This window comes from Myxocyprinus asiaticus, chromosome 1 (assembly GCF_019703515.2).
Source record: "Myxocyprinus asiaticus isolate MX2 ecotype Aquarium Trade chromosome 1, UBuf_Myxa_2, whole genome shotgun sequence".
NCBI lineage: Eukaryota > Metazoa > Chordata > Actinopteri > Cypriniformes > Catostomidae > Myxocyprinus > Myxocyprinus asiaticus.
The window spans coordinates 62,445,910-62,460,077 of NC_059344.1; the positions used below are offsets into that span (position 1 = coordinate 62,445,910).

Here is a 14,168-nt window from a genome sequence, read left to right on the forward strand (position 1 = left end):
AAAAGACAGTTTTGGAAATTTCGGTCTTGCCTTGAATAGCTGCCGTGGGTGTAACGCTGGGTTCACACATCCTCTGTGAAGTGGGGCGTGAGTGGCGCGTTTTCGTTTCGGTGCCCATATTAACAGGTGACACCGTTTACACTGCATGCGTGAATTGTGAGGTGAAGCGTCCCAGACGTGGCAGTGAACGGATAGTTTCGGCATTGAGCCTATTTTTGCTCACGCTGGACTCAGCGGATCTGGGTGTAGAAAATCTAAAATAATCAGGAGATTATAGAAATTAAAATTGTTTAAGTCGAACCTACAATACACTACAATCTACATACAAACAAACACAAATTAACTAAAAAGAATAAATAAATAAACTGTATTGTTTTTGCCTGTTTACGTAGGTATGTATGGGCATTACTACATTAACTGATCACGACCGAGCTGATAAAAAATGCACATGACATGACTGCCGTTTTCAGCGAAACAACAATTTACCTCATTCTGATTTTTATGGCCACAACAATGGATGAGATCCGACTGATTGTGGAGGTTGAAAATTACAAAGTGCTGCAGGGGAGAGCGGGGCACAGAGTAAAATTTTTTGGTTTTCTTAAGTTTGTGTAAATGCACTTTGGGTTCAAAGTATTTTTCTTTTTGACATTAATTTTACACATGTCTGGGACAAATATGTGGACTTGTTTCATGAATACAGCATATACGTTTTCACCATCTATGTGGAAAAAATGAAAGTGAAATGCTACAAAGGGAGCGGGCATGTTGTAACAGATAAGGGGCACATTGTATCATGACCATTATGGCAGCTTAAAATCCCCCTCTAACAACTATATCTGATCTAATTACAATGAATAGAAGATAAACTATAATATTATGTCAGTATAAGCCATTTATTAACTTTGTCATATATATTGTATCAATAATTTTGACACTTAACAATAAATACACAACAAAGCCACAGCATTGGCCGAAATAATGCACGGTTTGATCACACACACACACACACACACACACACACACACACACAAACAAGGGGAATAATGTAAATTAAATATCTGACTGCATAAAATTGCATATAGTTTGTTCTAATTGGGCACATTAAAATGCAGCGTTACAGCGTTACTTCCCTCCCCCACAACCCTCAGCATTTATTAAGGATCTAATAGTGAAGGCGTAGAAAAGGTGTAGATACAAATGGGAAATTTTCTGCTGTCGACATTTAACAAGACACTAAACATGTTTATAACCAAGAGAAAATTATACGAACCTTAAGTCACAGTATTCCTCTGATGGCATCTGTTTCTTTAATAGTTTGCGGCCTTGGAGCTAATCAGTAAGTGCTTGATTCCATGCTCATGAGAGCACTGTGACTCTGGTCTCGCCCTGATGGTAAAACGAAACGTGATTTGTTGAAGATAGAACATGCTAAGATTGGTCTGAGTAATGTGGCCATTATCTGATTGGCTTGAGTAGACGATGGGTGGAGTCCATCTATTTGTAGATTTGTGTGCATGTCTTGATGCTAGATTTGTTTCAAAATCGACAACTGCATGTAGCGATCTGCAAATGCACAGGAAGCAATCCACAAATGAATGCTGGACAGAGTTGTGTTTGTGAGTTCAAAATATATTAGTAAATAATTTTTTTATTTGCAAATCTCATTTTATTTATTTGTGAATTAATTTCATTTTTGTGAAGCTCCTTACATTTATTTGTCAATCTCATTCAATTTATTTGTGAACCAAATTTCTATTTGTGAACCTCTTTCCATTTGTTTGTTAATATGCAACAATTCTATCTCCATACAATACTGTGTGGGCTGGGGTCTATCTGTAAATTTTGTATCATTGTGGTGTAAATGTTGCCCTCCTGCTCATGTACAAACAATTTAATAAAGACCAAATTTGTTATAGTAATCAACTATCCCTCTCAAAAAATTACGTTATGGCTTTATTAAAGAAAATGTTTGGTGTAGGAACCCAGAAATAACTTTATTTTCTGCGCAGAGCCGCAGCTGCGTGTCGCAGAAGAGAATGTGTAAGGCCAATGTGAAAGCCATTTATTTACGAATAAATGGCCGCCAAGTGAGTTGACTTGACTTTAAAGGTTGTCTGAGACCACTGAGTTTTAATATCCTGTACATTTCATGTCTAACAGAGGCCACCATGATACTCACATCTAACACCAATATGTTGGTTGAATTATCAACAATTAGATTTATATAGTTTACCCTTGGTGTAACAAAGCAGAAATCATATTTTCCACAATCAAATAGCATTTTGTGCTATTACATTTTGTCATTTTCTCCCCCTCTTACGCACAGATATGAGCTAGACATATAAACACATAGCATTTTATACTTTCTTGACTTGTTCAAATTTGCTTTATTCTGGATTTTATATATATATATATATATATATATATATATAAAATAATTTACATATTCATATAAAATATTGTATTGCAAAATTTTTTATTCACAAACACAACTGACATAAAATAAGAGCAGTAAGCCAACATTAAATACTAAGTACTGTTTTCTTTAATCATTTTGAATGTTATATTAAATTAAGATATATTAACACAAAACATGTTTGCTTGTTAGGTTAGCACACATACAGTATAAAACAATGGAAAAACACATTTTTAGAAGGAGCTCATAGTTCACGAAAGCTGGGTTCACACACAATTGGTCACCACAATTGTCTTTTTTTTTTTTTTTGCCACAAATTATATTTAAAAAAGCACCAAATAGGGGCATAACTGTGTTTTATTTTTACAACAATATACGGTATTAGTTCAGCCAAAATTACATTCAGTCTCTGAAGAGCAAAGAGCTCTAGTTCATTGCTTTCCTTGAGTTGCACGCTCTCTGGTCCTCACTGGTTCCTTTTATCTGTGTTAAGTTCGTCTCTGCTATCAGAAATAGCTGTTTCCCTGCTGCTACTCATGTCCTGTATTTTTAACATAGTCAAGTCCCCCAATTCCATTTCACTGCCTTCCGGTGAAGGGGACGCAAGATCCCCTGCCACTTTCTCCATGTCCTCTTCAGGCTTAAGCCCGATATTATCAGGAATGATCTCCACCTCAATATCTGATGAATCCTCGCTTTCCTTGAACCATACGGTCTTCTGTCGATCTTCTCTCTTCCTATCTTTAGCCAGAATGGATTTAACCCTTTCCTTACTTGCCCTTCCTTTGGTTTGGATGTCAGGACTGCTGTGGTGTGCGTGGTTACCGTGTACCTGGAGACCACAGGAGCTGCAGTGCCTCTGTCTCTCACGAGGTGTCACTCGCACCCTTGCTACTTGAACTGCTTCCAGTCTCCTGTCTCTCAGTTTGGCACGCCTGGATCTGGATCTCCCCGTGTCCCCTTCATTCAAGAAACCATCATTGGTGAACTGCATGCTATCTCTCGGATTTGGCCTGTTAGGGGGCTGAGTAAACTTCAAGCATGGCCCTAAACACTGAATGAGGGCAGAGGGTTAATCTCACAATTTCATGAGCTGTAGATTAGTTCTTATGGAACTTTCTTTTAAGCGTCAGTTCTTTTACAATGTGGACACTCAGAATGGGACTCACTGAGCTTGGATGAGAAGATGCTGACCTCAGACAACTTGAGCCCGTCAGGATTCCCCTTCTTTACACGGGATATGAGATAGCCAATCACAATGAGACAGAGCACCAGCATAGCAGCCATTACGAAGCCCAGCAAGGCCATGTCTCCTGCACGGTAGCCCTCGTCGGGTGACTGGACACCCTGTGCTGAGATGGCGGGTGTGCAAAGAGAAACGTTAGAAAAGTGACCCTGCAAAAACCATTACTCCTAAAGTATTAACCCTTGTGCACTGTTTGTTAGTGAGTCACACTTGTGATGTTCGTGGGTCAAAAATGACCTGTTCATGTGTAATATTTTCCTTTTTTTTAAAGATATGTAATAACACTAATTTTAGTAAAAACATTAAAGTTGGGGGGAATTTTCATTCTGCTGGAATATAATTTTATTTATTTTTATTTTTATTTTTTTACATGAAATAACAACTGTGGCCAGTAGATGGCTTCAGTACTCCATCTCTATAAGCTCATGTTCTAACAAACTTAATTTCTAGATATTATCACAAGTTATGCATTGGATATATATTTACAGTATACATTATAAAACATCAAACATCATAATCCTAGCATAAACTTTGTCACACAGGGATCAGACTCAGACTTCGCCCTGTGTGGTATGTTTGGTATATATAGACAGGTTTGTCTACACCTGTATCAGTAAGAAACACACACACACACACACACACACACACACACACACACACAAAACCTCTTAAATTGGTCAGATGATGTTAATCTTCAAATCTAGTGATGTGCACATGTTTGTGTGATGGTTTGGGTAAGGTTTAGGGGTAGAGTTTGGAAATAGAAAATATTGTTAGCCTGATATGAAATCAATGGAAGTCAATGGAGATCACTAATATAGCCAAACAAGCCTGTATGTGTGTGTGGTTGTGTATGTGTGGGTGTGTGTTTTCTGCATTGAAGATGTTTATAGTCTCACCCCTTCATTTATGTGTGGTTGTGTTCTGCATTGTGTCTAAATTTATAGATTTTTATTTGACAAAAAAACAAAACAACAAAATCTCTGTATTACAGTATTTCCCATTCATTTCCTATGGCGGGTCAAAAATGACCCGGAACCCTTAGACTTATCGAATCAAGTCCAGATTTTTTTATGTGTGTGTGTGTTCAGATAGCTAGTGGAGGAAAAGTCACCAAGTCTTGTACCACTTAGATAAAGGATACCATTTTTAGTGAAAAAAAATAAAAATATCAAAACAGCACACAAGTGATAAGACTACTATATTTAGTTTTCATTCAAAAATTACTTACATGGTAATACAACTACAGAGAGTGCAGCTGTTCCCGACTCACCAGTGGATACATCCACTGCCCGAAGCTGTTCAGACCAGGTAAAAGACAAAACATTGAATTCAAACTTCACAGTTTTCAGCCTTAGAATCATGAGACCATGTACCTGTAAACATCACTTGTCTCATGGTTCATCTCAATTTCATTAGGGGACAAACTGTTTAGTGTGATGGAAATGGGGGACTGTGGGACATTCGTAATTTTTGAAAAAAAGTTTGAAATTATTTTCACACAATAAATATCTAAATGTGTTTATTTCACTCACTGACCATGAAAACGCATTCATTTCAAGACAATGACAGATCTATTTGTCATGTGACATAGTCATGTGATCTATTCAACCCAGTTAATGGCGTTAAAGTTAAATGTTACTTTGTACACCCTTCACATTGCAAAAAAGGGAAGTTTACTCTGAATTGCTGTCCGGTGGCGGAACACTAGGACAATTGTGTTTCAGACCGCACATGGAAATGCACAGGGCCATGCATGCTACATTTTGTTTGCATGCGCAGTAAAGGGAATTAAGCGTTTTCAGATGTTTCAGTGTGGACAAGCAACTTTTGGAAAACGTTTGAAAACAGCAGAGTGGACAGAGTTTTCAAATCAATCCGGATTAATGTGTCTTTATTTTAGATTATCATAGTTTTGATCATGTATTAATTTGTATTTTTATTATGGATTTTCATAGTATAATATTGAAAGTCTGGCTCTGGGACAAGCCTAAAAGAGTCAAGTCTATACATAGAAAGCATTTGAAAAGTACCAAAAACAAATGATGAAGGCCTGGTTAAACGCTTCCCATTCAGTTTTAATGTATACTTCACAAAAAAAAAACAAAAACAATTGTTTCAATTAAATTTAACCCCTGGGACATGAAATTGCTCAAAGTTAAATAAACACCCAAATACTTACCTGTAAAGCAAAGGAATCTGTCCGAACGGCTTTCTTCAAAAGTATAAATCCATCTGTTGTGATATTAACATAACTGCTATATTGCACTTCGTATCGAATGTCAGGATTGATTCCCTGTGAAGTAAAGAGGGAAACTTTATGAGTGACCATGATTTTGCCAAGTACTGTATGTTCATGGATTAACTGCTTTGGTTGCTTTTCTGCCAAACTATCTAACCCTATTCCTAACCATAAACTACCTATAAAATCAGAAGTAAATTATATACAGGTATAGGAACGATACAGTAGGTACAATATATTCTTCAAGCCCCAATCCCAATCCTGGCACTAAACCTAACCCTAAAGTGCCTTTGATTGGTTGATTTTTAGATGTAGCTGTTACTTCAATGTAAATGCCTTTATGCCTGCTCTGACCAGCATTAAACGGTCTGTATAAATGCGCCTAAATACCACTTTAGATGCAGCTCCTGTGCCCCATTTTGCAGTGTAAAGATGGCTTATGACATATGCAATTTTTTTTAAAGCAGATCACTAACAACACTGATGACATTACATGGAGTTTTTAAGATGCAACTTACATTTGCGAAATCTTCGTCCCTTGCTCTCACTCTAAAGGGTCTGTTTGACATCCTGTCCCTTAGGACCATGTTTTCCGGGCCTGAATTACTGTAAACATACCCTTCATACCGTTCCTTCTCAAACCTTGGAGGATTTCTGCTCTTTTTCATGACATCTATGGTGACTGAAGTGGTGGCAAACTGATCTCTGTTTGTTACCTGGGAAGCCTGGAAGGACAGAAAAAAGCTGGGCTGCTTTATCAAAATCAAGATCTGATGTAAAGCATAACAGTTCACCAGATCTGTTCTCAAACCCAAACCAGATATAATGAGACTGAACTGCTTAATAAAATAAAAACATCTGTTCACCCATCATATGTAAAACACAAAAGGAAGATGTTAGGCAGCATGTTAGTCTCAGTCACCATTCACTTTCATTGAATCTGTTTTCCATACTATGAAACTGAATGGTGACGGAGATTAAAATTCTGCTTCAAATCTCCTTTTAGCGTTAAACAGAAGACAGAAAGTTATACGGGTTTAGAACAACATGAAGGCAGAATTTTTCATTTTTAGGTGAACTAACCCTTTAAATACTTCATTATATTTTCACATAACTCACCAAAACTAAGAGTGATATTGGGCCTGCTATATCTGCTGGTTTCAGCATGGTTATGTTGCCAGAGTTCTCATCAATCTGAAATATATTGTCTTCATTTCCTGGATGCAACGACAGAAATAATAGTCTGTGCATGCTGAACTTTATGAGTGCAGAGGGAACAGTTATTGTCAAAAGAAAATGCATTAATACCTCGAACAATTTTATAGCTTATCTCTTCATTTCTGCTTTTATCCCCATCTCTGGCATACACTGGACCTGGCTGCAATTGCAATGTTCCATCCTTGAAATATAAATTGTGTTTGTATAATTTTGAAGCACAACACAGCATGCCCTGAACATTGTTATAACAACTATTAAAAGTTGCTAGAAATGACTGATACCTGTTTCTCTGTTAAGTTGACCCTGCCTCTGTAGCCCAAGCTTAGACAGATTTTGGCATTGCCAATGGTTACTCTTGTACATGGTTGGAACCAGGGAGGACGATTATCAATGTCTTTTATATTGACAGTGATGGTTGTTGAAGCTGTGAAGGATAGTTCACCCAACTGTGATGCAGGTTGAGTATCCTGTTAAATTTAAGACTTGCTTGTTAAAAATGAGACAGGCAAAGAATTTTGGTCCCACTTTATATTAGGTGTCTAACTACTATGTACTAACATTAAATACATACAATACAATTAATTTATTGTGTAACTACATATTGTTCTGCAAAATTCTCACAAGATTTACATTTGCTGCTACTGAGGTTGAGGTACGGGTATCTTTAGGGTTAGGGTTTTGGCTAAGAATTGGATTAGGTTTAGGTTCAATGTTATGGTTAAAGTTAACAGTGTGACTACAGATGAAATTAAATGCAGGTACATTAAATGTAAGTACAATACAACAACATATGTACATAATAAGCATATTGTATTTAATGCTTAAGTACATAGTAGTTAAAGACATCTAATATAAAGTGGGACCAAAATGTCTAACAGCTTTAACATTCAAGTGAAACAATACCATTTCACACACCTGAACATTCAAGGTCAGTTTCACCTGTTGGACAACATCATAATCCAAAACTTTGTTCACGAGGATGCTTGGTATATACATGGTCTCAAGTCTGAAGTACCTGTTCTGTAACAAGAACATTTTGTCATCATTTACTTTACCTCCATATCATTCTAAATAGCATGTCAATCCCATAGCTCTCAAATCTCATTTACACTTGCACAATCTTCTTTCGACGGAAGAAAGTCAGAAAAAGAAGAAATAAGGCTTTGGAACATAATTATGACTCTTTTGGCATTGTTTGGAGTGAACTATTCCTTTAATTATTTTTGGGATCTTTTCTTTTCATTAGAGAAAAGCATGAAGTAAATGAACTGAGTACATACCACAGTTGGTTCCATAGAATAATATAGAACTTCTGAATCATCATCTATTGCTTCAATCAGGGCAATGCTGGTATTAACTGGTATGAGCTGTGCAATATGACAGAGCGCAACATTATGATATAGAATGGACACATCTTTACTGTAACATTGTATGTTTAGCACTTTTTTCTTTTTTTTTTAACAACAACTAGAGTCAAGTTCTCACCTCATTTATGTCAATTGTATACTCGCTCTGAGAAAATGATGGAGGGTTGTCATTGATATTCTCAACACGAACAAGCACAGTCAGAGTGATCTGTAGATAAAGAGTACAGTTCTAATTGAACATCCATCGAGGTTGAATGTTATGTCACTTTGACATGTTGGTGCCTAGATGGTTTGAGAGGCTGATGCCAAAATTACCACTATTTTTCAGATCCTCTCCAATCAGATAGACAAATGTCACTTTTTACCCTACGGTTCTATGGGCTGCCATAGATGTTGATGGAGAAAATACAGAATAATAAGAAAACGTACAGGTACAGTACCTATGCCATCTTTGGTGCTTGACCCCAAACAACTACATGTAGTTCTACAGCAAAGCTCAAATATAACAGATTACAAGCATGACATCAACCTGTTTAGATTACTTTATTTTAGATGGCTCAACAATGTACAGTGAGTTTACTTGTAATTGGACTGTGTGACTTACACTTCTGAAGCCAGTTTTATTACACCGGACCTGGACTGTTAGTTCTTCAGGGCCTGAAAGGGTCTGAAAAACAGTTTAACATCAAACTTTTGTGGTCTTTCATTATGAATCTTCATGTCCCCCTGCTGGAAAAATCAAGTCATACCAGCTTAGGATGGTCAAACTGCTAAAATGGTTGCTGGTTTGTTGCTGGTCAAGATTCACAAGTTGGCTGTCCAGTTGATAAACCATTAAGACCAGCTTAAATCAGCTAATGACCAAAAATGACTAGCTTGGACCAAATGTAGAAGCCATGTAAAACCCTACTACCATCAGAGGCTGATTTTCCAGCAGGGACATAGCAGGTTTCAATACTAAATTTGGAAAACATAATGGAAATTAAGGAAATAAACATACTTCAAAATCCAAGCCTTTCTTTGCTATCAGGTCTGGACCTCTCAAATCAAAGGCATTCCCAGGATTCCCTGTGAGATTCAGCGTTACATCTTTTGTTGTTGTGTTAATATGGACAACAACTGTGTCAGCGGTGTTGTTCTCTTTTATTGTCACAGGCTCTGAGGGGACAGTGCAAACTGCAGAGAGAATACACATATTACCATTCTACATGACCAGGTATGATGGCAGACACAAAACCATAGAGCAAATTCAAAGACATTTAAGAAAATGTATTTTAGAAATGTTTATGATTAATATTGTAGATCATACATTAATATATACCAATATTGTTCACTGATTTTTGAGATAAGGGGCAAAACATGTCCTACATACAAAAGCCCTCTTATACTAAAAATCAAGAAATTCAAAATAATAAAAATACTGGAAAAGCTAAATCTAAAGGAAATGTGTCTACTCAGGACATTTATTACTTATATTTTTAAATAATTTCAGAAGATTTAAAAAAAAAAGACGCATGCTCTATACTTGGAAACACTCTCAGCAAGAGGTGTTTAAAAATGCAAATGTTTAAAAAAAAAAAATAATATAAATATAAATATCAAATGAAAGGTACATTGTAAAAAAAATCCAGTTTTCCCCCCTGTGGTTGCCAGAATAATTATGTAAAAATTACAGTAAAAATGTAAACAACTTTACAGAACAACTTGTAAATTTTACAGTTTAAAATTGTTGTTTTTACAGTATATTTTATGGTGCAGTGCTGTCATTTATATTATTAAATGATAAACTTAAAGAGGCCCTATTATGGTTTTTGGGATTTTACCTTTCCTTTAGTGTGTAATATAGCTGTTTGTGCATGTAAAAGGTCTGCAAAGTTACAAAGCACAAAGTCCACGCCAAAGGGAGTTATTCTCTCCCACAGACAACACTGCTCCTGAACTGCCTGAAACGCTGGTTTGCAGTCCAGCCATTACTACTTCCATGACTTAGCTATGTCACTATGTAAAACATTTGCATAATGCCCACTTAAGGGCTACTTTGGTTATGGTAAGGGGCGTTACATTTCCGACACACGCTCTAAGTGGTTGACCAATCACAACAGACTGGGCCAGCTGACCAATCAGAGCAGACTGGGCTTTTTGGAAAGGGGCACTTTAAAGAGACAGGAGCTAAAACAGAACGTTTCAGACAGGGGGTGAAAAGAGGTGCTGCAGCAATGTACACTACGAGAAAAATAATGTGTTTTTTGAACATTAAAGCATGTAAACCTATTCTAGTAGACCCCCAAAATAAAATTATGAACCTGTAAATGAGCATAATAAGGGCTTTTTAATATATTAACCTTCTGAAGATATAAAAATCTGCTTTTCAGTTTACAATGTATAGTTAATCACCGTAGTAATTACAGAAGAGCACATGATGACATGAAGTTCATCAATAGTGGCTCTTCCAGGAGCATTGACCAATAAACATGTAGAGAGCTCAGTGTCACTCACACTAAACACTAAACACCATCAGGGTAACACATGTGAAATTAAAATAATTCAGTAAACATTAACTAAACTACATCAAATATAAAACAGGACACCCCAAAGTACATAACTGATATTAAAAATAAGAAGAAACAACTATTCCCATAAAATATAATGAAATGTAATGGGTCACGCAGGGACTTCTGGGAACGCCCTATTACTGTTTTTTTACCGTAATTTTAAGAATAATTTACCGTAAAAAGTACATGTATCTCTTGTTAAACATAATATAAATTTTTACCGTTAATTACAGTATACAGGAAAATCATAATTTTTACATCTAAAATATTTTATTTTTACAACATTTTACCGTAAAACTACAGTATTGTCTTTCGAAATATATTACAAATTTTTAACTTATATTTTACAGTAATTACTCGTTAACCAATTTACGTTTTTTTTACTGTAGCATTTTTAGTTTTTTACTGTTAAAATTACAGACATTTTTTTCAGTGCAGGGATCTGTAAGATATCAAACAATACATAAAGTAAATTTTAAATTATATTTTCTATAGAAAACTGCCTATCAAAGTTGTGTCCTCACTTTGCGTCATCTCCATCAGATTTTTTTTTTACAATCCTGAATAAATCAGACAATGTCTTGGTCAGCTATTACTCTGAGTATCCCTTTCCCACTTCCTGCTCATGGTGGATGCAACAGTAGGACACGTAGTCTGGTAAGTTTTATATTTTTTTATATTTTAATCAAATAATGTTTAAGTCTCTGCGGTCACAGCTTCAGTATGTCAAATCCATCATCCCATTGTGATCCCATTCTGTAAATAATTGTGGGATAATTTTGTTATTTCAGTTTAAGAAGAGGCAGCTTCAACCGAGGAAAAGAACAAAATGGATCTAGTGTGCAACACATGGTTAATATATAATATTAAAGTTCGTCAGAATAGTGTGAAAACAGAAAAACAAATGTATAGAATGTATTTTATCATGTAACTCCTTTACTAAACACCATTATTAGGTCATTAAAGACTTTACACTCTTGTCTGGATGGATCAAATTGAAATAGCATGCTTTTTAGTGTGTTTGACAGAGTTGACACAAACTACAGTAAGATGTAAGTTATGAAGTGAATAAATGTCCATTTTCAGAAAAAAAGCATTTTTATAAAAACCTGTTCCCTCACATGATTCGTTAGCTTTGTGTACAAATATATCCATTTCAAATTAATTTAGTATTAAAAATAAAAACTCACTAAAATTCACTAATCATGCATAATTGTATTTTTCCAAGATTGATATTTTCGTAAGTTACACTACTTCAGTCTAATTGTGTATTGACATATCGATATTTTAACTAAAATTAAAAGCTTAATTTTATTTTTATATATATTATTTTTTATTTTATTTTATTTATTTATTTTTTTTTTTTTACTTTTACATTTATAGAGCATTAAAGTTTTTGAAGGGCACTTTATTTATTCATTTGTTAGTAGTGACACAATATTTGCTGGAAAATACTTGAACATCTACACTTGATTCTTGTGACATCAATAAAGACAGGGCAGTTGAAATTAAATTATACTATGAAATTGCACGATGGCTATTGAGAGACAGATACATTGTGTCGCACTGACACAATAGTGACACTGATGCTTTCAGCAAATTTTGAAATCTAAAATCTGAAACAAGAGTCACTTACTTTTCTCAGCAAAGCAGATTTTGTGAAGAAATAATGCGAGCAAGCAGCCAAGGATGGTAGTTGTGGATTTATGTCTAAATATCCTGTCCATTTCCCAATTTCTTATACAAACAGATAAGTATGGAGGACTGTGAGACCGTGGCACCAGCTGGTACTTCTTCACATAAAGCACTGACTGTATTGCCTGATGAGTGGGAGTTGACTCCAGTCGCAATGTTTGTGACTTCATCTTACGGTCATATATTGCCTAAAGAGCTTGCCAACAGCGGACGTCTCCCTCCCACCAAAATACTTGCATCTGCTTTTTATAAGTGCAAGTATTTCTGCTGGTGCAAAAAAAAAATTGCATGGGAATGTGGATGCCGCCATGTGAATCCAAAAATTTGGAAAGACCTTCAATATTTTGTCAGTCGAGATGACAAAAAAATCAATATGAAACAAACTTGGACTACAAATGTCCGGCACTAGGCAGTAAATGAAAAATGAATAGAAACTATTCTAAAATACCAACAAATATAATAGAATATTTTATAAATGGACTTCCTACATCAATCTTTTTATTCCAAGGCCCCAAAAAGATATTTGGGCAGGTGTAGTTCATCACATTTACAGTAATTTGGACATGTTCCTCTAATGTCTGACAACCAGAAAGTGTCCAAATACTTTTAATCTTATAACCCCAATTCTGATGTTGGGACAGGATGGAAAATGCTAATGAAAACAAAAAGGAGTGATTTGTAAATTCTATTCAAAGCACTACAACAACACATTATTTTATGTTTTACCTTGTGATTCCTTTCATTTATTTACTTATTTATTTTATATATATATATATATATATATATATATATATATATATATATATATATATATATATATACACACTCATTTCAAATCAGATGATTGCAACACACTCCAAAAAATGTTGGGACAGTCAAGTGTTTACCACTTTATAACATCACTATTTCTTCTAATAACACATTTGGGCACTGAAGTTTGTTAAGTTTAGCCAGTTGAATTTCCCCCATTCATCCATTATTCAGGTCTTCAGCTGCACAATTGTACGGGGTCTTCGTATCTGTATCTTCTGTTTCATAATGTTCCACACATTATCAATTGGAGACAGGTCAGTACTGCCGGCAGGCCAATCTAGCACCTGCACTCTCTCCTTATGCAGCCATGCACTTGTAATCCGGGCAGTTTACGTGATTTGGCGTTGTCCTGTTTGAAAATCACTTCTGATTATTAAACACCATAATTTGTCTGTAATGGATATTGACATGTGCTCGGGAATACTTCGGTAAACCTTTGTCACTCAACATCATTTGCCGCTGCATCCACAGATGCAAGTTAGGCTTTACTATGCAAAGGAGAAGCCATACATCAACACTGTCCAGAAGCGCTGCCAACTTCCCTGGGCTCGGTCTCATCTTAGATGGAAAGTAGAACAGTGGAATCTTGTTTTGTGGTCCGACAAGTTCACATTTC

The 14,168-nt window shown here is 35.7% G+C and overlaps 1 protein-coding gene across 2 annotated transcripts; it reads right to left on the reverse strand.

Moving 5' to 3' along the window:
- Positions 1–1,195: 1,195 nt before the first annotated feature.
- On the reverse strand, positions 1,196–12,836 carry LOC127447127 (cadherin-related family member 5-like). Of its 2 annotated transcripts, none has more exons than XM_051708748.1 (14): positions 12,681–12,836; positions 9,493–9,668; positions 9,097–9,159; positions 8,611–8,700; positions 8,406–8,492; positions 8,041–8,145; positions 7,407–7,592; positions 7,216–7,285; positions 7,027–7,124; positions 6,426–6,632; positions 5,848–5,961; positions 4,897–4,963; positions 3,614–3,771; positions 1,196–3,473 (listed from the first exon to the last, which is right to left on the reverse strand). In XM_051708748.1, the coding sequence occupies exons 1-14, from the start codon at positions 12,769–12,771 to the stop codon at positions 2,886–2,888; spliced, it is 2,100 nt and encodes a 699-aa protein (XP_051564708.1). In that variant the 5' UTR covers positions 12,772–12,836; the 3' UTR covers positions 1,196–2,885. The 2 variants fall into 2 exon arrangements, with proteins under 2 accessions (XP_051564708.1, XP_051564699.1); XM_051708739.1 differs by having other exon boundaries at positions 1,198–3,473; positions 7,216–7,306.
- Positions 12,837–14,168: the final 1,332 nt, after the last annotated feature.

What these genes read in the sequence shown, in the direction of transcription:
- LOC127447127 (XM_051708739.1), bottom strand. Translation starts at nt 12,771, where the DNA reads ATGGACAGGATATTTAGACATAAATCCACAACTACCATCCTTGGCTGC. An exon ending in AACTGACCTTGAATGTTCAG is followed by an intron (nt 7,593 to 8,040) that starts GTGTGTGAAATG and finishes TAAATTTAACAG; the next exon opens with GATACTCAACCTGCATCACA. An exon ending in AAGCTATAAAATTGTTCGAG is followed by an intron (nt 7,125 to 7,215) that starts GTATTAATGCAT and finishes CGTTGCATCCAG; the next exon opens with GAAATGAAGACAATATATTT.